Source organism: Eucyclogobius newberryi, unplaced genomic scaffold, assembly GCF_026437365.1.
Source record: "Eucyclogobius newberryi isolate DKJ021-1_F unplaced genomic scaffold, fEucNew1.0.hap1 SCAF_11, whole genome shotgun sequence".
In the NCBI taxonomy this organism is placed as follows: Eukaryota; Metazoa; Chordata; class Actinopteri; order Gobiiformes; family Gobiidae; genus Eucyclogobius; species Eucyclogobius newberryi.
Genome location: NW_027315735.1, coordinates 16,426,838 through 16,448,393, shown reverse-complemented (window position 1 = coordinate 16,448,393; position 21,556 = coordinate 16,426,838). Strand labels below are relative to the sequence as shown.

At 38.6% G+C, this 21,556-nt stretch overlaps 1 protein-coding gene across 1 annotated transcript in view; it reads right to left on the bottom strand.

Moving 5' to 3' along the window:
- Window positions 1-21,556, bottom strand: part of diaph2 (diaphanous-related formin 2) — a 387,159-nt gene that overhangs the window by 173,383 nt on the left and 192,220 nt on the right. Inside the window, exons 21-22 of the mRNA XM_072436089.1 lie at window positions 3,941-4,042; window positions 1,483-1,722 (exon numbers count right to left, since the gene is read on the bottom strand). Coding sequence (XP_072292190.1) covers window positions 1,483-1,722; window positions 3,941-4,042 — 342 coding nt within the window. The remainder of the gene's footprint in view (window positions 1-1,482; window positions 1,723-3,940; window positions 4,043-21,556) is intronic.

Genomic DNA, 21,556 nt, shown 5'->3' with positions numbered 1-21,556 from the left:
CAAAAACTTGCTTTAATCTTGCACTATAATGAAATGCAATACAATGTGAAAGTATTCTAACTATGCAAAATACATCACACTGATTAGACCAAGTAATGGAATGTTTTATAAAATGCATTACCGGTATATTGCAGTATTAAACCGATAAAACTGCACATTTGAGATTCCACCCAGCAGCCTTTCCGGATGCTGAACCTGACAGTGTGTTCTCCCTCCGCAGCTCGTAGCACGACACTGGAGGAACAATATTGCCTCTTGTCTCGCTACATACCTGATGCTGCTGGAGGATTGAGTGAGCAGATCCTTCTCAAGTGCTGCTGTGTTGTACTCACTGATAGCCCGGTGTGTTGCCAGACCTGTTTTTTCACCCCTCACGCATGCAGGGATTTATCTGGCAGAGGACAGTGGAAATTGGCTCAAATCCCTAGAACTAATCATCATCACAGTGTTGTTGTTGAATTGTGAGCCTCTTTTAACAAATTAGTATGAATGGGTAAACAGGAAAAAAAAATGATGTGAATTAAGAGAAAACAACTGAACAAAAATGAAGCACGGTTGTGTAGGCTGGCACAAATTATTGCACAACATGGTACAGTTTAGGGTTGTCAAAAGTTCATATACTAATCTATACTAAAAGTAGTATTGAAACTAAGCACTCATTTGAGCATGTATTGATTGAAAAAAAAATCCTAATGACAACAGGATGAAGTTGAAGTTTCCTGAACAGTTTTACAATAATCTTGAGCTTTATCAGAATTAATATAAGTATTATTGTCTGAGAAAAATGTAGTCCATTCCATGATATCGAAAATGAGTTTGTCATATTGGTATCGAGGCAAAACCAGTTAAATTATACAATTTTAATCACAGTACAAACTTAGCACACACAAAATTCAAAGGCTGTACAAGATGTTCATTTTCTGTTTTTTACACTCAGGTTTCATTTGAAACTGTACCAGTTTTTAACTTTGTGCCAAATTCAAAAATGAAAAAAATAAATAAAAAAATAAAAACTCTGTTACACCGTCTTACTTGCAAAGGTTAGATTGATTTACGGGACCCTGATTTTGTGTCTAGGCATTCCCAAGAGGTTTTGACATATTTAACATTGAGTCACATGGATACATGCATTAATGTATAAGTGATAATCTGAATGTCTCTTCTCTCTGTGTTCAACCAGTCCAATCCTCAGCTGCTGCTGGATTAAAGTTTACAGTCTGTTCTGTTAGAATATTGCAGCAGAAAGCTAAGGAGCTGTTCTTCCTGTTTCTGAAGGGACAGCAGGGTGAACTCTTTCATTTCCAGAGTGTAAAATCGCGGACTGATATCGGTGGTTTTGGTCTGAAACCGATATTATTTTATGACATGAATATCGGCCGATATGATACTGAGCCGATACGTCGGTGCAACCCTATTTGTAACAAAAGCTGGATTGATCTCATGTGTGTCATTTTGCATGTATGGTTAGTAATAGAGTGTTACCTTGCAGAGGAAACTGATATTGAAGCCAAACGTCTGTGCATTCCTGGAGCCAGCGTTCATGTAGTTGCCCACCAGCAGCACCAGCTCCAGCAGCTTGCTGAAGCCCTCACTCTTCTTCACCTCCTCGCAGGCGAATGTAACGCTCATGATGTCGGGCCGGATGTTGTTGAACTGCTCCTCAAATGTCAACTTGAACAGGATGCCGTTGAGACGCGGCCGTAGGAGTTTCACAGAACTCATCTACAGAAAAAAAGAGGGGTATAGTTTTTCTTTTAATTTCCACATCTATGCCGCCGATGTTTCTTCATCTAAGTTTAGTCTGCATAGTTTTATATCTCGAGCCCGTGAAGCACTAATTTATAAACATTTGAAACCTTTTCTACAATGGATCACCCCTGGACGAATGAAGGATTACACTCCTTACAAACCTTTCTTAATCATTGATTGCATGCTCACATTTATCCTCTCGCTTCACAGCAAGAAGGTCGATTCCCGGGTGGCGAGAGGCTTTTCTGTGTGGTGTATGCATAGTGTCTTTCTCCTACCACTAAAAAATGTACAATAGGCTTATTCCTGCAAAACAGATGCTGCACCTCGATGGAACTTTCCTGCTTGAATAAAGCTAAATAAATGAACAGCTTTCAGCGCAAACTTTGTAGTGCAAAAAACACTTATTTTTGATAAATGTATATTCTTATGTACTTTACTATCTACTTCCATGAACAGACTGTCCTTCCTGACACAAACCAGAGGAGAAAAATATATATAACTATAAAAAATATATTGAAATGTATAATGGAATTAAAACAAAAATATTATTTTGCTCTGAGATGAGCGCTGCCTCCGACCAACTGCAAAGATTGCTGCATAATCTGATGCCTTCAGATCCACCCCATAACGTTTAATTACTGCATAAATGTATTCATGTGTATAGGCAAGTCTCTGTCAAACAATCCTCCTACCCACCAACAGTTCAAGCTGAATCTTCCATTCACACATTCCTCCCCTCACACGCTCATCAGACCCGCTCTAATTTGTATACAATAAGTAGACATCACAAAGAAAGGCGGTGTGGCAGTGACAGCTTTGGCAGGGAAAAGCTTGAACATGGGTTATTTCCCAGGAGAACTAAATAGCTTCACGTCGAGGAGCTACTTCATCAGCGAGGTGGTATGTCATCTCTACATTGGTGAGATCACCAAGAGTCTGCCACCCCCAACTTTCATTAGATCTCCTCAAAGGCGTAGGAACCAAACAGGTCTTGAAAAGAAAAGAGAAAATCTACAGAGAGAGGGCTCCATCTGTATGCTAATTGAACTTTTTTCTTTTTTCATGTGAATTGTCAGAATGTGTTTTAATAATTATTAACATATCTCTTGTTAAGTCAAAATATAAGCTTTTAAATAAGAACTAAGTAAATGAATGAAAGTACAGTAATGTCTAGGTGTAAAGGTCATGACAGCTTCAGTGTACTTGTTTACTTCTGCCATAGTTTAATTCAGTAAAAAGATTAAATATAACAATATCGAGTTTAGAAAAACCTCCACCTCAGTTTACAGTAAGTCCCAGTGTGTTCTCTAAAAGCAAAGCATTCAACATTCAAAACACATCAATTGAGCTTTGAGCACATTATCAAGTGGCTTGAGTGTGCATGTTTGCTTTTTTCCCAAAGAACTTTATAACAGGCAGGATCTTTTTGCCAAAGGGTATGTTTTTATCGTGAGACAACCTTGACACAAGATGTCAAAACACTGCTTTCAGTGAGGTATTGAAGTTAGAGTCTATCAAAAGAAATGTTCTTTCCAAAACAGCTAGTTTTTTAGCTTTTTTAGTTGAGCTGAATTTAATATTAAGTGCACTTTTTCAATTGTATAGTAAAGAAAAAAAAAAAATGTCACAATAAAAATGAGTAAAGAGTATTCTTCAACGTTGGTATTCAGTGAAGTGAAACGTGAACCAAAAAATGTATACATCTGCAGAAGAATTCCCTCTATTGTGGAATCCCTCTGGCTGTACACAAACCCATCAACATTAAAATAACCCTAATTTGTTTTTTTAGGTTAAGGGGGACCTCTATGATGTTGCAAACATATAAAAGACAACTAGTCATTGGTGAACCTCTTTGCTGAAAGTTCTCTCTCAATTGACTGAGTTGGACAAGGCGATGCACTTTCATAAGTTATGCAGCGTATGGTTTAAGTGAAATCTAAATAGGATGAGCTAGCCAACATAAGTATGGATCTAAGTGAGTGACTGTGTATAATTTGATGCGCAACACTTTGAATGCAAAGAAAAGAGTAACCTCCTATATAAGAGATCAATTCAATATGCAATTCTAGCAACATATTTGCCTTTTTTTTCACAATCTTTTAACTATGGGTGTGAATAAGTGTGTTTAACGGTGCGAGAATGCAACTGAGATTAAACCATTATATTTGTAAACATGGTATATACTCACCACAATGCCAAACTGTTCTGACTCCACAAGGTCGTCATATTCTCCCTTCAGCTCCGCCAGAGCACTCAACTCTTTCTGCTCGGGCAGGTTCTTTATCAGGTTCTGCAGAGGGTACACAACACACACACACACACATTTGGTTAATAGAGATGACATTTTCTTCTTGCACTGACAAGAATCACGGGATATTTTACACAGTTGGAGGAGTACAGGGACCAAACTAGAAGTATGTGGCTGCTGTGTGCCAATTACCCGACATGGTAGGGGACTACAAATGGCTTTTTACAGCATTATCCACATGACCTAGCAATTGTCTTTTTAAAAATGCTTGAAAATCACTAATTTGTGATTTTTCTTTGATTAAAGTCACAAGAGAAAGCAAAGAAATAAGTGGGAGAGTTGAGGATTAAGCCATAGTTGAACAAGTTAAAGGGACGGGGCATGTTTTCTGTAAATGTTAATTGTTTGCGTGAAGGTCAGTTGAGTTAATAAAATGGACCAGACTAACTTTTCCCCTGCTTTTTCCCAGAGGAGATGGAAGAGAAAGTGTTGCCCTTTTGCGCACAGTCACAAAGCCTTCTTGCTCATTAGCTTCCTAAATATATTCAGCAGGAGCAGACTAAGGGTCAGAGGCAGACATGCTAACCCAGACAGGAAAAACACAGCTAGCCACTGTTGTTTCTGCGCTGACCACTCTGCACAGCTCAGCATGGCCAGAGTCTACTGCCCACTAATGATGACATCGCAGTCCTTCCCCAGGGAAACAGAGCATATAAAAAGTGAGCCATAATGCTGCAATTCCTGTTTGGGAGAAAGTCATTATATCAAATGTTGCTTGCTTTTTTGTTGAATAACCAATTAGGCCCAGCAGAAAGCAATAGAGCCTTGATAATGAATACTTCTGATCATATCAGCCTATGCAGGAAGAGCTGGAGATTGTATAAATAGAAGAAAAACATATTAGTGTAATTGGGATTGTTAAAGATTATTTTGGATTTAAATGGCAGCATATTACCCCTTGTGGTTATGGGCAGAATTCTGCATTTACTATTCAGCACAAAGTTGCAGAGGCTAATCATTTACTCACGCAATTTGACCAATAAATATGGAAAAATATACACAAATAGAATAAATGAGCAAGACACAGCATAATGTATTCATGAAATGGTATGGCAGCAAGTTTACTAATGATTCTCTTACAACTTGAGTTACAATTCCTAATATATACTGTATTTTTTTAAAATTGATTTTTGAAATACAGAACAAAAACAAAAAACACGTCCAGAGAGTAGAACAAAAATAATAATTACAGAAATAAAAAAATAATAAAGGCGAACTATAACAAAACACACCGGTAAATAAAATTATGTCATAATCATAATCCAAATCAAGTTTTCAAAAGAAGTCAGAATGTACTTTTGTTCCATTTGTCTAGTGTCAGTCAAGTCCTTGATCGTTGGTGAGGTTGAGTTTGAAATGTTAAAGGGATGGCAACGTCAAAAACAGTCTGCAGTGTAGTGTTAATTTCAGTCCAATAACAGGACAGTCCCAAAACACGTGGTAGTGGTTGGCCTTTTGGCTGACACAGTTCCTCCAACAGTTAGCATTTTCTTGCGAATAATGGACACTTTGACATGGTGTTATATAAACAAAAAAATAAAAAAAAATTCCAACAAAATTCCCTCCAGACATGTGATTTTGTGGTCCTCCACTGTGATATGCACACTTTCCCACTCTCCATCTGTCAAAACAAGATGACCTTCTCTTTCCCATTCGTTTTTAATACATTTAGTAGAATAGCTGTCCAGATTAGCAATGCATTGATATAATTTAGACAGAAATACGGTACTTGGTTGTAATAATTCCTTATTTGTCCTGTTTCTCCAAGTCAAAGGATTCTTTCAACATATCAAAGCTTTTCATATGATTATCTTTTACAATCTGGTGAAAAAATCTTTTGTAATCGAGGTCAGTTCTATTTGGTAGAAAACCTTGGTCATAGACCAACCAGTTTAAGATTTTTACAGCTTTGTTTAGTTTGTTTGTTTTGATTGAAACACCATCCATATCGTAAGCACAGATTTTACCCAGGGATTCTCCACTTCTATATGCCAGTAATCAGTCATCTGGAAATGGGATTTATTCCTGTTTTTAAGGAACATATTTATAAGTGATTGTCTAAATGATGTGCTGATTTTATGAACGAATTGTGCTGCTGTCTTGGCCAGGACTCCCTTGCAAAAGACATTTCATCTCTGGGACATTCCTGGTTAAATAAAGGTTCAAACAATAAAATAAAAATGTAAGACCTACACAGGAACCCCTGGTAAAACACTCTCAATATTTTTCAATTGAGCTTCATATTCTGGATCACACCAGTACAGCTGAGATTAATTAATTTTTCACTTTCTTTTTTTTTTTTTCAAACAGGGTAAGGCCTAACCTCCTCCTTCTTTATATAGTTGTAGGCTTCTGCCCTGCCATGTAAATCTGGAGATTAATTCCACTCATCAAACAGCCGGTTGGGGATGGAAATTGGGAGCGCCTGGAATCTCATTACATTTCCAAATAGCGCAAGCAAAGAGAGCTTTAACTGCAAGACAGCCAAGCAACATACACAAAACTAGGTCAATATCACAGTATATTGAAAGAGAGATAAACTATGTGAAATGCCAGTTAAAAGTGTTCATTGTGATTTCCTGAAGAGGTTCACAAAACTATTTCAGAAATGTCTGATAGTAATAACTGAGGAGTTATAGCTTTTTTTTTCTCCTGAAGTGGTCAATCAACAAAGATCACAGAGAGTGCAAGATGTGTAACAGCGCTAGAAGTAACAATTAACCTTGAGTTTATAAGAAGAAAGAGACCGGCTGCTCTGCCTCTGGCCCATAATGTCTACAGTAATCAGTGATATGAAGTGTAGATTCCAAAGAGCAGAACTTACTTGTGTACTCTAGTTTGAGTGAAACTTTTTATAACATAGAAAGCATTGCTGTTGTTGGGAATCCTGGTATTAATCCCTTAAATTATGTTAAGCGAGGTTCCCCTTTGATACACTTGGTTTGATATACTTAGATAACATAAATACACTACATTCATGAAGAGGTAAGTGAGCAGTCAGCACACGTTTTCCTTCTAACCACAGACTTGCCGGATCATATCTTATTCAAGGCATAAAATGTCATGTACTTGGGATAAATTTGTACATGATTAAAACGGGAGGTAAAGTGTCACGTCCGATGAGGCCACAATAAAACTAAGGTCATTATTTGATTCCTGTCCTCATAGTGTTTTGTGCATTTTCTTTCTGACAATGGCAATAACCAGGGGAGAATTTTAAACTGATCTCAAAACTTTCAAGCCTCCTTGAGTTGCACAGACTCACAATTCCCCGTAACGAGCCGCCTGCTTGTCATTAATTCCACCATTGTCCTATCATCTGTGAAACTAATCTAAATCATTTCTGGATGTCACTTTGGAGAATAGGCTCACGCATTAGAGCGGTGAGAGTAGAATGGGGAGGAATGTGCAGTGGGAAAATAAAATCCACCTTGCAGTTGTCACTCGATTTGTCTGTCATCTTGTTAATTATCAGAAACCCCATGAAGCTCTATTGACACTGTGGCAGAGGCATATGTGCGGTAGTGTGGGAGACTGGGTGATGACGCGGGGCCAGACTGCACAGCAGGCCTCCAGACACACACAGCAGTCTAAGGGGAAAGGGGGAGGAGACGTCACGTTCAGTCACTGTGTGTGGGGAAATATCAGTGCAGCGAGAAGCACAATACAAGAAAGGGCTGGCGAAATTGACAAAAAGGAATATCTCGATGATGATATCCGACAATATTATGTCAATCCAAAAGAAACATCATTATAGCATCATATAAATATATTATATCATTAGTTGAGGTTAAATTATCAGACGAACGTGAAATATTGCAGAATGAATCACAAAAGTGCAGAAATACAACTTAAGGTTCTTATTTGAAAGTTAACACAAATGTTTTTTGTTTTATTTAATCATTTTCAACTGTAAATGATATACTCAATATAAAAAAATGGTATCTAAATGTCGATATATTGCTCCATTGCCTCTATTCAGCTTATTCCAGAAGCTGGCCTTAGCGCCGCCATCCACAGAATCCTTCTTCTGGTTGTATTAGTTAAAACAGGGCTGCCCACCTCAAAAGAAAATAAGTTCTCCAAAGACTAAAACGTTTTTAGTCTGTTTTTAGGCCCAGGGAATCAGTGAATTGTTGACTTGTTGGTGCACATGAACATTTTACACAAATCAATCTACTTTTCACTTGTTCTCCACTTAATTAAACTTCCGCTCGACTGGAAGTGGCAATACAACGGAAGTGCTGATCCATGGCAAAAAGTGGCAAAAGGTGGCAGGGCAAAATAAGATGAATACAGGTATATTACTTTAAAGCTGTTGTCTTTTTTTTGCTCTTGTTTTCTAACCTTTCCTTCAGCAACTTGCTTCCAGACTGTTGGTGAATAAGTACAATAAGTGAGATTATTTTTAAAAGACCGGAAGAAATTAAATAGAACTGTCCATAAAAGATACATTTGTAGTCATGTCCTTGTGTGTAGATGTGAATTTGTGTGTGAGTGTATGTTTTTTTTAAATTCTATGTATCTGTAATATTTCCAGTTACAGCCAACCACTTGAAATCTGTGCTTTTGATTATTCACGGACAGGCAAAACATTGTATTTTTTTCATCAAACATCCGCCTGCATAAATACAAGAGTGTGGGAATATTGGTCAAATAAATGCAAGCACTTTTCCGTGTGAAAGGCCGATGCTTGAGGAAGGAGAGCAGACGCCATGGTGAGGGGTAAAGGCGAGTGTAAAAGTAATGAGATACAGGTTACGGTTCACTAAACATTAGTACTAGATGACAGTATCTGCGGGGCTTTCACTTCTGCACTTTGATCTTTGCTGCCGTCAATGAGTTCCCGGCAAATCACAGTTTGGGAGAGCTCGAGAAGTCTGGCTTCAGTTCAAAGATGTAGTGTTAGGCGCACATTAGGTGATAACATAGATGCGTTTAAAAATAGGATGTCGGAAGGAAGGCGAGAGGAAAGTGGTTACGATATGTCCCAAAGTATCATTGAACATTGAAAATACAAAGCCAAGAATAAGAACAGTATAGTCATTATCATGTATCTTAAAGGACGTTTCCATAGGAGCAGTGAAGGGCGGGGCAGTGCGGGCTGTGATGTTTCGTAAACATAGGTACCATTTGAGGAGTTCAAAGGGGGCAGTGAGAGGTACTGGGGGATAAGGGCTGATGGCAAAGTGGCTTTAGGAATAATATTTGATGTATGGTATTGACTGACTATAAGCATATGTTCATGGCTAAGAGAGGCTGTTTTCATATTGCCACAAGTTAGGTCGGTGTAAAAGAGTTTTCGAACTAAGAGAGCGCTTGTGCCAGTGAGAACATGGAAGCTCAACTCAACCGGTCTCTGAGTGGCTCCTGTCACACTCCAGAGCGGGGCGAGTGTGGTGTGGAAGCGGCAGACCTGGAGACAACCTTCTTTCACCGCTGAGGTCATTGGATTTTTAAAAAGCGGCCATTTGTCGCTTTGTCGCACTGCATTGCTCTCACAGGAGCCACAGGTGAAAGAAAAGACCACAGTGTGACACCAGAGAAGCTGCAGATAACTGCATATCCATAAGTTTTGTGGGTAAACAGATTGCCTTCAACGTGGTGTTTATTTATATAGATATACATTTTGCTGAATTTGTGTGTGTTTTTGTACTGAAAAAACACCGCCTTATGGACATTAGTTACCAAATTAGTCACTTAAGTGACTAATTCTGTCTGACTGTAATTGTATTATTTAGCACTGTTAATGTTGAAAATGGAAAACAAAGAGTAAGTGAATAAATGCTAAAAGCTATCCATTGTTTAATAGCATTCTGTACATCACACAAAGAAATTAAGGCTAGATGGAGGTGAATTGTTGCATATGATAGATGAATAAGTGTAAGAGATGAATAAGAGTTGCGCAAGAACGAATATTCAAACTAAATCTAAGTCGGAAACCCTATTGTTGTAGTAAGCACTAACTGGAGCTATCAGCATCGCCGAACACATGCTGCTTCTGAAGTAACAATGTTCTACATATCCCTTTCAACACATTTTGAAACTATCTATTATTCTGTCTGGATTGTGTCAAAGCTGCCGTGGTAACATCTATCATCTCTCAACTCCTACCTGGGAAATATACTTACTTTGAGAGCCGAGCAGCATATTCCCAACAGCAATGTCAAAATGATAAAGAAATCCAAGAGAGCTGCAAATACAGTCGGACTCGGAGGTATGTCGATCGATAATGTCTTTCTCTGGGAACTAAAGTCATTATTAAAGCGGCTTGAATAAGAAAAGCTGATATGAATAAACCGTGTTCTGTCGACAAGGCTTATGGGAGGTCTACCGCCAAAGACAGCAGCGCCGCAACAGGCATGTGCTTGACAGATGTGATTTTCTCTTCTTAATTGATTTTTCTGGCGGATTGTGGTGACGGAAAAACAGGCGGTACTCTGCACATACTTTTGTGAAGGGGAGCAACATGGAAGCGCCATCTCCCTGCAGTGACACCTCAGCGGGCTTCCTACCTGGCTCATGGAGAATCAGTCAAAACTTCGCTTTGAATCAATGCAAAGTAATAGACAGACGAAAAGATTCAACCGGCTTTACTCCACTGAGCCAGGCTTGATGGTCCCTGAAAAGACATTACTACAGACAATTGCAAAAGGCCACTCTTTCTTCTTCGTCTTCTCAAACAAAGCCTAAGACAGACAATAATAAGTGACTTTTCAAAATCGTTGGTGGGTGAAGACAGCGCCACAAACACTGAAGTGAAAATAATTTAAGGTTTTGTTGTTTTGACACGCTAATTCTAAGGGGGGTTATTTATTTTGTCTTTCTAATGTGTACTGGTGTTCATTATTGGTGTAGAGCTGCACACGTAGTCCGGTGAGTTAAATCACTAATATATATTAATACACTGAATATGTCACCATGGCAACGTAAAACATCTGAGCTGAACGGATAGACGAAACGAAAAGTATTGATCATTTTGATGTCAATTTTAGACATAACAACATTTTGATGAGTGGGAAGTGGAGGAGAGCAAAGACAAAGTGGAACAAGAAAAGCAGCGATTCAAGGAATTAACATCAGAAGAGCTTAAGAGGACTCAGGTGGGAAAAGGAAGTTACAATTTTACAGTTGTTACAAAGAAGGGAAGAGACACTTTGCGTTACTCAGCGGGTGAACTAAAGATGATTTTAAGGGAGTTTTACGCGTCAGTGCAATCTTTCGTGGGGAAAGAATACAGTGTTACCAGCATAATGGCTGTGAGGGCATACTTTATTTGCCACGTCACAGATTTCAACATCAAATTTGCCATAGATTTTGTATTGTGCAGCCCAGTGTTCAAGTCTGTCATAAAGCGTTACAGGAAGGAAGGAAATGACAAGAACCACCATCCCAGAATAAGCAAGTCATGCATACAACTTACAGTATATCTACCTCTCTTGTATTTCACCTGTGGGGCTGGTGGGACATGTCTGGTGTCGCGTCCAAATGTGCTTTACCAGAAGAAACCAAGAAGGGAACAAGGAGTTGTCCAGATCCTCATTTGTTCTTCTCGGAATGACAGTGGCCTGGGGCTCAGTCGAAAAACCATGTAAATTCCAACGAAAATACAAGAGTGTACGAGGATTTATGTTTGAACCCTGAAAACACACTGATGCGTTTTACCTACACTTAAAATGCACACACAAGCCAAGGCCACATTAAACTCGAGTTCCAATGGGTATTAATACACTCAGAAACATCATGAAAACTATTTGTGAGAAGGTAGCTCTTTTTGAATTAGCCTTTGTCTCACATTTTTATCGTTACATTAAAACATTCATCCTTGATTTTTAGGTGTGCATCACTCTGCCTTTTTCACCCATATATTCCAAGCTCACTGCGGTTTGCCTATGTTCCTCAGCTGGATCAGGAACTCGACAAATTATGTCTGTTACAAGGCCTCACTGTGAAACTACCCTGCGCCCTGACTGCGCCCTTACCCACCCTGGAGGAAAGGATATGGAGTAATATCTTTTCAACCAGGCCAGCCCCAAAAACTCCGGTTTCACCGTGCCAGCTGCCGCTGACCACTCAACATCATTCCAGCAAAGAAAACATATCAGTTGCATTTAAAAAATGCACATTTAATGGAAACATTAATTTATATTTTTTTAATTATGAGTGATGGTGGTGCCTAATCAGGGAAAGCTACAAATCAACAATGCACAAGTTTAACTAGTAGAAGACTATTAGCATGGATAGTTTGTGTCTTGCATTTATTTACGTTTAATGATATGTTAATTGAATTAGATATAAGCTTAATGTATATCCAATGTTATTATTTGTGAGAGAATAAAGTCAATTTAATCAAAGGACAAATATGATGCATTAATGTATTAATGCATCATATATATTTCATATATTTCAACATGGTCAACAGGTACCTTTAGTGTGGCATCTCATGTTTAACAATATAAATAAATAAAATAGTTAATAACCCAAAAACAAATATATGTGAATCCCAGCTGTTATCCACGGGAATAACTGAGCTCAAAACAACACAAGGGAAACCAACACTAGCATCAATTAACAAAGTTTTACAAACAACTGTTTCTTATTTCAACTGATGTGAAATAAAATGCAAATTAATATATAGTGACTGTTACTGTTGTTCGGATTCATACCTGCCTTTTTACAATACAGTCTGGTGACAAGTTAATTAAAGATTTATAAAGATTCTAACAGAAACATGTATGCAAACGGTTTTGTTTTGTTTTTGCTTTTCTAGCTGTCACATTTCTATAGAAGACAGACATGGATCCCTTTTCAAGTCTACAACATTCCATTCAGAAATAGTAGGGACTGAAGTGTGGCAGATGCACTCATCATGGACATTTGGGCTGATGCGTGTATCTAGAAGTAAAATAAGGCAGTTTTGGAGACATTATGTGAAATAAAAAATAAGAAAATATTTACAGAAAGTAAAAAAAATAATATATTACTCGATTACTAAAATAATTGATGGCTACATCCCTGGTGGGTGTGCTCGACTCCATGATGTGCATTAAATCAGTGTAATGCACGGCTATTTGTTGTTTAATCCTCATGTAACTTTCAAACAGAAGTCTAAATGTATGTATCAACAAATGTATATGGGTAATATAATATGTAGAGTTCATGTAACAGCTAAAGAAAGTCGGAGTTCAAACGATCAGAAACACTGTGAACGTCGTACAACAACAACAAAAGAAAAGACAGAAACAAAATATTATCTTTGGTGTAGACAAGTTAAACAAATAGCATCAGACGCTGGAGCCATTGTAGTATTACACAATCTACATTGCCGACGCACACAAACACCTCAAATGTTGACGAGAGCGCTGCTAGTGACAGACTGACAAGCAACAAACCGAGTGTGACAGATTTCTAAAATCGCATTAAGCAAAATAAGAAACAGGGCCGTGGAGTGAGTGAAAGGCAGAGGAGGGAGGCAGAGGAGGGAGGGATTAATCTGAAGTTTGGGGCTGGCCAACCTGACAGACTCAGTGTGACATTAAATCTGTCTGAGAGCAGGAAACACGCCGGATACAGGGGATAAATAAGAAAAATACCACACCTGAACTCATTTATCTAATGTGGAGGCTGAGGGATACTTGAGGAAAAAGGCTGGAATTCATTTAAGAAGTTACAAGTTTCTACAAAGATCAATGCACAAATGACTGTATATATGGGGGCTGAAAATATGAGGAATTTGTGTTTCATCTCCAAGCATAGGTACCTGATTTTAATCTAGTGACAAATACAGATCATTGTCCACTGTCTTCATCCAACTTTAAAGTACATTGCCTCCAAATAAAGTCACCACAGGAAAAAAGGGGCACACACTCAATAACCTTCTGCAATATTAAAATATATTATTTCCATTCACTGTTGCAATATTTTTCACCAATTGATCTTGTATTGATAATGGAGAGAGTGACCACTGCACAAAGCCTTCTCCAGCTCATCCCAAACACTCTCACTGATATGTAGTAGATTAGTTTCTGCTTCCCCTTGTATAGATGAAATTTTACTTTCAGAATTGATTTAATGACCATAAACCAGACAGAATTTAATCATTCCCAGTAAACACAAATAAACTGAAAAATGTCTTCCTCAACTCTGATCCAAACCACATCCGTCTGACACAGGATTGGCTGGGGAGCTCTTGATTAAAATCACCCATCAATATAATTGACAATTAGACATGACTGAATCTTGATCTCAACAAAAAAATTGTGAATTGCACAGCCGTTTCTGTAGATTTTAATCTGAGATGGGCAAAAGCAAAATGTATAATTAAAATGTAGTGACATAGTTCAATAAATAGAGAGGGCAAAGGACTGTCTCTAAACTGACTGTTTTACTTAACATGCTTTCCGCCAAACAACATGATAACAAATCAATATGTAGCATACTTGTTATGAGCATTATGCAGCCTGTCCATGTAAAGCCAATCATTTAGTATTGCTTTGAGTTGTTATTTGATACGTTGAATTTGAAAGTTTTTTTACCGCAAAGTCACGTTCATATTATTTAATAGATTTTGAAGAAAAATATTAAAAGGGAAATCATATCACAACAAACAGAAAAGGTTAGGGTTAGGGTTAAGGACCATAAGACCATAAGTAGGCATTAATCTTAACTTCATAATCATGTATAATGTATGTTGCCACCACTTGTGTAAACAGATGGCAACATACAGTACTTTCCCTGTATATAAAAAAATTTGAAAGGGGATGATCTTTAGCAATGAACCAACTAAACCATCTCCTAGTAGTAAGTTTTAGTCCTTTACAAATCTCTCTGTTGCCTTTTGAATACAGTGCAGTGGTATAATGAGCCGGCCAACCACATAAAAAACAAGCGTAATAGCAGAAATAGAAATGAATGTGTTTGTGGAGAATGCTGTCTAAGAGTGTCTCGCTGAGTGATGTGCCATCTGTCACACAAAACAAAGACAGCCAATTGGAGAGTGAAAACAGAGATGTTTTTTTTACATATTTTTTTTCCCCACGTTAGCTTAAACAACAGAAGCGTGCTTGAGGGGAGGCAACACCGTAGACTGCACCTAATCAAAATGTAACTGTTATTCTGAGTCTGTGTAGAGCCTGGAGAGTGGTCGTTTTTAATAAATATTCAACCTGAGGACCGGGTACCTGGACTGGGCCCAGTGGCAAGAGAGCAGTGGCACAAAGATCATCACTGAATACTGCATGTTCTGCCTTGGGTCCTTGCCATCCATTTCTGAAGTCTATTTGATATTGCACCATGCCAAGTCACCCCCAGTCTCTCTACCCTTTTTGCTTTTACTTCAAAACTTCCCCTTTTCCCGTCTCCCAGCCTCACTAAATCAGCATAATGCATTTTACATTCCATTGTTGAATTAGCATTTGATGCAGTTGAGAGTTATGTGCTGCCAAAATAAACCCCAATTAAGCCCAAAGGGGAGCCCCATTTCTCTCGCTTAAACTCTAATCCAACGGGCCAGTACTTATCGTCGAGCCCCATATGTGCACTTTTACACCATGCAAATGATGCCCAAAAGTGTGCCAGCAGGCTGCAATCACCTGTTGTTACAGTGCAGAACAAAGGTGTACCCGGGCACAGGAAGGAAACACCCTGCAGCCAATGGGCTATAGCCTGTGTAATGATGGCTGCATGCATATGTATGAACCCTGTGGTGATTGACAAGAGAGATAAACAATAATAACAAGCTAGGCTCCTCAGGGAAGGTCCTAGGAGACCTGGCGTAAAGGTTGTTGCCATGGCGAGGTGAGGGGAAGGATCCTCTAACTGACACGGAGAAGATCCTGTCAGGCTGTGGTTGATCCTGTGTGGCCACTGAGAGCAACAATTACAATTACTCAAATGTCACTATGTACATTGCTCCAAGTGGCTATAAACAAAACCCCGAAGGCAAATTCCAAGTTGTGTAAATAAACTCTGATACATTTTAATAATACTATTGCAAGTAAGCAACAATATAACATGGACAAATATAAGTGATTGACAGCAAAGTTTAGTTGCAGAAGTTCTGTAAACATTTTAGTTTTAAACTTGATGGCAACACCTGGGAATCTGCTTATCAAGTCACCAGTGGCTGGTTTACGCAAAACATTTCTCCAGCTGTTTTCTCTACTTACATTTACACCAATCCTACAATCCTACAATACACTAAAACAACTTTGACAGGAGGGTTCCAGAATTGTATAGTGTACCGTAGTCACCAAATAGCAATGACCTACAATACTTAAGCCTTTCACAATAAAGTTTGAAGCGTGATATACAGTTGCAAAAAAAAAAAAAAAAAAAGTAATATTAAAACTAATGCCACATACTTAAGCAGAATATGTTTAAATTACCAATATAAAACATGAGCACAAATAGCTGAAGTAGCCAGTTTGTATAATTTAGTAGACATTAATTATTTAATTGTCTTCTTGTTAATGCAGAGAAAAAGTCTACACAATAAATATGGAGACCAAAACAAGATTGTTCCATCTTTCGTTGGAGTCGAGTGGATATAGTCGTCATGACAGGCCTGTATCTACAATTTATTTTGAAGGTCTAAACCAAGTATGCAGTGATTTCTCCATCAGAGATGTTGTTTCTATTTACTTATGAAACATTGCTGAAATCATTGCGCTGTATTAGCACACAACATAGGGCAATAGTAATTACAAATGAATAGCAGCAGTGTGGTGCAAGTCATTAGCCTTTCCGTTTGAAAAGGAGATGGTGTAATATAAAATACATCGGCAGACATTAAACATTAAGAAGCCACTCTGATATTCCACAAAACAAGCCCCTGGGGCCACATCATGAGCTTACCACACACACCAAAGTGGGCATGCTGAAACATTTAGAGATGACTAACTCATTTAAAGCACCAGATCACATGGCCCTTCTGGGTCAGAGAGAGAAAAGATCTGCAATTTGTACAATACACTTAAAAAAATAACACTGTAATCCATTCTGTTTTTTTTTTTTTTTTTTTTATCTACGTTGACAAACTAATAAATACTGAAGTAGCTATGATTAAAGGTAAGATTAAATTACATATCAGCCATTTCCGAGCAGAATGTAAAACAAATTATGTATAAATTGTGCAAGAAGAAAGACATGGTTCATAGAGACTAATTAGAGAGATATCTGGATGCATTTGAAATAGCAGAACTTACAGTAAGAAAAGCAACAGCCTTTGTATTTATAAGATTAAGGCTGCAAGAATAACTAACAAGGAAAGCAGTTGATGCTTGATGCTTTCCAAAAAATGCACAAAAGAATGTTGGTCATCAGCTAGCGGTGTTTGTTAACTCCAACGTATCCAACACATACAGACTAAATTAATGTTGCCATGGATTTACCGCCATTTGGCAGGTCTTGTAATGAGTTTATGTGGAAACAAGAAATTGAACTCGCAATGGCCACTTATATAAGCTGTTAGAACTATAGTTAGAGTCTTAAGTCAAAAGCAGACCAGACAAATTTTGAAGAAGCTGCAAGAAATGCAGCTTTTGTCTAGCAATTTAAAGGTGCAGTAACTTTTATGATGGGAAATCCGCCACTTGCTTGTCTCCATGAAGACACAATACAGCAGAAAACAATTAGTTTTATTGCCAGAAAAACATGCATTTACTGTGAGCATGCTTCCCTTTCCACAGATAGGACATATAACTTAAAAGAGACTATCATGCTTTTTTCAGTTACTTAGTATTGAACTATTACATATGTAGATCATAATTTAATTACATTTTGTTGACTGTAAACTGCAATACTGAGCAAAACTGTAGTACTGTATTTTTCTGACTTTAACCCGCAACTCCTTTCTTTTAACCCTGCGGCCCATACAGGGGGTGCGGTTAATTCAGACACTTTAATTCGGCCACACTTTAACACACAAGTCAGTGGAGAGAGGTCTTCAAAACACTGTGTTTTCAAAACACTGTGTTTTATTACAATCAGACTCATATTCACGGAGAAATGAGTCTGATGAGGAAGTGAATCTAGAGGAGGCAAAACGCAAAGACACGGACATGCGATATACGGCGGTCTGCAGTTTAGAACCTGTCGCATTGAAATGAGACTTTCTTGGCCAGACCAGATGTGAAGACACAGACACAGGTAAATCCTTGAGTAATCAAGAACAGAGGGGACACTAGGGACAGCTGTGATGTGTTTTCTGTCTTTTAAGCTTTAAAATGCTGAGTGCTGTAGGTGCACTGCGAGAACCCCGGTTCAAAAGACAACCGGTGTATATATTGGTATATATTGTACAAATTTTACGAATAGTATGTCAAAATCTCATGTTACAACTTGGGCACTTGCAGTTTATTGACAGGTGTGGCCCGTATATGTACAATTATGTTTTTCTTTGTAAATTTCGTTGGAGCGGCTTTTATTCAGGAGCGCTATAAAGCCCGGAAATGACGGTAATTGTTAAATCAATAAACAAATGTTAAATCATATAATATAACATAATATGTCAGATTTAATATATTTGGCAATTGACTTTTCCATATCTGTGTAGAAAGTAGTGATATTTAATTCCACAATATAATACGCTGTGAGTAAGGGACAAAGTGCGTGTTAGCAGCTGATTACAACACAAACTACACATTTACAATGCTAATGACTAATAATATGACCTCCTTGTTGTCTTTTGGCATGAATTGTTAAGAGCTGAAGACCAAATACCATCATTATTCCGGTTAAGGCTTGTCCCAGTGGCAAAAACTAAAGTGTTGTCAGGGACTTCGGAGAAATTAGAGGCTACAAGAATGGGAGCCAACTTAAGTGTGCAACACCAAGGTCACTGTCATGTCTGAAATTCCAATACAGCACTGGAGGGAGCTTGGAATACTTGCCAAACCCAAACAATACAACAAGGTGCCCGCTACTATTCTAGACACACGACTGACTCCGTTCCATGCAAACAAGGTCTCGGAAATCTTTTTACTCCAGGCCAGCGGTAGAAACAAATGGGTCTGTCCGCCTTTTTAACTGCTACCCTCTTGCCAAGCGTTCTGAATTGTTTTTTACACAACCCGCATCCATTGTTGTCTACAATCCTTCTCCTTGCATTGTTTGTTGTGTTGTGAGGAAGCGATGTTGGTCCTTTGAATCTGATTAACCCAAAAGATTAAAGTGACCTTTATCCATTATTACAACCATGAATAGGCAAATGAAAATAATTTGATTGAGAGAAACCCAATACAAACACATGGATGCTCTGCTCAATGGTACAGTTATGGCTAGATTATGAAAACATGCAAAATAAAAATTTGCATTTGCACGATACAATGCATAAGCAAGGAGGAAATTGCTTAGATTAATATGGAGAGGCAAATGAATAGACAAGGCCATGTCTGTCTGCCAGCATTCAGGGATGTGCAAATCATTTCTAAGGCGCTGATGGCTCCTAATACAGAATAAGAACAGCCAATCAAGACCTATCAAGACCTAAGATCTATCTGCAGTGCCAGGGTGAAACATTCGCGGGGTACTTCGAGGCCGGCGCAACTGCCACATCGTGCTGACAAATCATTGCATTAGACATGTCCGCAAACTGGGGAGATGATAAAATGGAGTTTTGTATTTTAAGATCCACTGTGGGCGCATGTCGTTTCTATTCTGGCAATATTGGTGTTGACTGCTTGCCTGAGAGATTTCTGAAAGATACGTTGTGTTTCTATTGATTTTAGTCCAAGTTTAAAAGCACATCATTGCTTGACTGCCATGACTTTCAGGGATATTAGCTGAAAATGAGCTGAAAATATTTTGATCCATTAGGTGATGGAGTCAAAGCTATAAAAATAGGTTAAAAAAAAATACTATGTAAAGTTAAATGATAGTTTTGTTTTTTAATAATCCTGCCCTACAAAAAAAATGCAGAATCTGAGAAACGTGTCTTTGCAATGTGACACGTGAACTATTGGCCTCCCTCTGGACACACTGACATTAGCTAAAGCATGTCAGATGTAAACTATAGGTATTATATGAATGTAGGCCTAATGTCTTATGAGCAGTAGGCGATTTGATGGGGGATGCGGGGGGTGCCATCAGCCCTTTTGCTGCACTGCCGTCACACACAGCTTGACCGCGCACGGCTGAATCGCTGTGATTCGCCACAGCTCAAGTCTATGCGCAGCTCTCATTGGTTTATCTGCTGCATGTTCTGCCTCCCCCGTGCGTTTGTTAGGCTGCCTTCATTCATGTGTGTGTGCGTGGCGTGCGTTTGTCGTCGTTGGGATTACGGGACACGATATTCGGACTGCATAACAGTGAAAGAAAACTAAAAGTAACAGTGAAAAAAACTAAAAGGAACGAGAGAAAAATATGTCTTAATTTCGGGTCAATCCGCCTCTTATTCATGCTGTTACGCGCACAAACAGCCAATTAACTAATATGTCACTGCGGATTAGCACAGCGCATTTCTGTCCACATTTCCATTGAATTATTTTAGGTGCAACATAAAACATGAGGCCAGTTGTCCTGACATAAGTTTCAGTTCTCATTCAGATTTCACAGTTCAGTTCAGTGTCCAGTGCAGCTCACCTGAGCCTGTGATCACTGTGCTGGAGAAAAGAACTAAGAGCACAGAGAGGCAGCTGAGGCTGAGGCTCCACTGAGAAACACTGACACGGGATTTGGACAAAAGTCATCGGCAGTTAACAACAGGTCAAACACACTTGGGGCACAAGTGTTCTTAAAATAAACAATGGCCCCATTTGAATCTTGGACAGAAGTAATATCATCATACTGTATGATTAAAGGTGCATTATGTAACTTTTGTGTGGAGGGCGGAGGCTGCATAGACAAGCGTTCTACACATCTGCCCCAAAATACAGAAAGACTGTTATAGTAATATGGCATTGAAAAATAATTATCAGTGCCCATATTATACAAAATCAGTACTAGTAGGATGTATCAGTAGGATGTCACAAAAACACATCCAAAACTCACCAAAAGCCAGGAAATAACAATGTATACTTTCACTTTAAGAAAATATAGATTCCATCCAAGCAGCTGTGCAGCTGTGCCCCGGTGCACGCTTGTCCGTGTGGATAAATAATGATTGGCATGCGGCTCAAAGTGGGAGGTGTAGAGTGATTAATCAGCATAATGAGTGTAGATGAGCGCTGTGCAGATGGAGCCCACGCTTAGGCCTGTGTCAAGCAGCATGCAGTCTCTGTCGCTCCCCCGCTGCAACCAGACTGTGCTGCGAGGACGGACTCCATCTCAGCTCATGACTGCTCCAAGCTGTCTGTCCAAAGTTAGCATAATCCTGTTTACAATTTGTTCCATTTTCCATTTACTGTCATGGTATCATGAACCCTGCATTAATTAACTGCAGACATGCTTTACATATTGATTAAATATTGACTAATCCAGATAATAATTCTGTAATAATGTTTTGCTTCATAAAGATCACATATCACATAATATTTGATCTTAAACATATGTCATTTT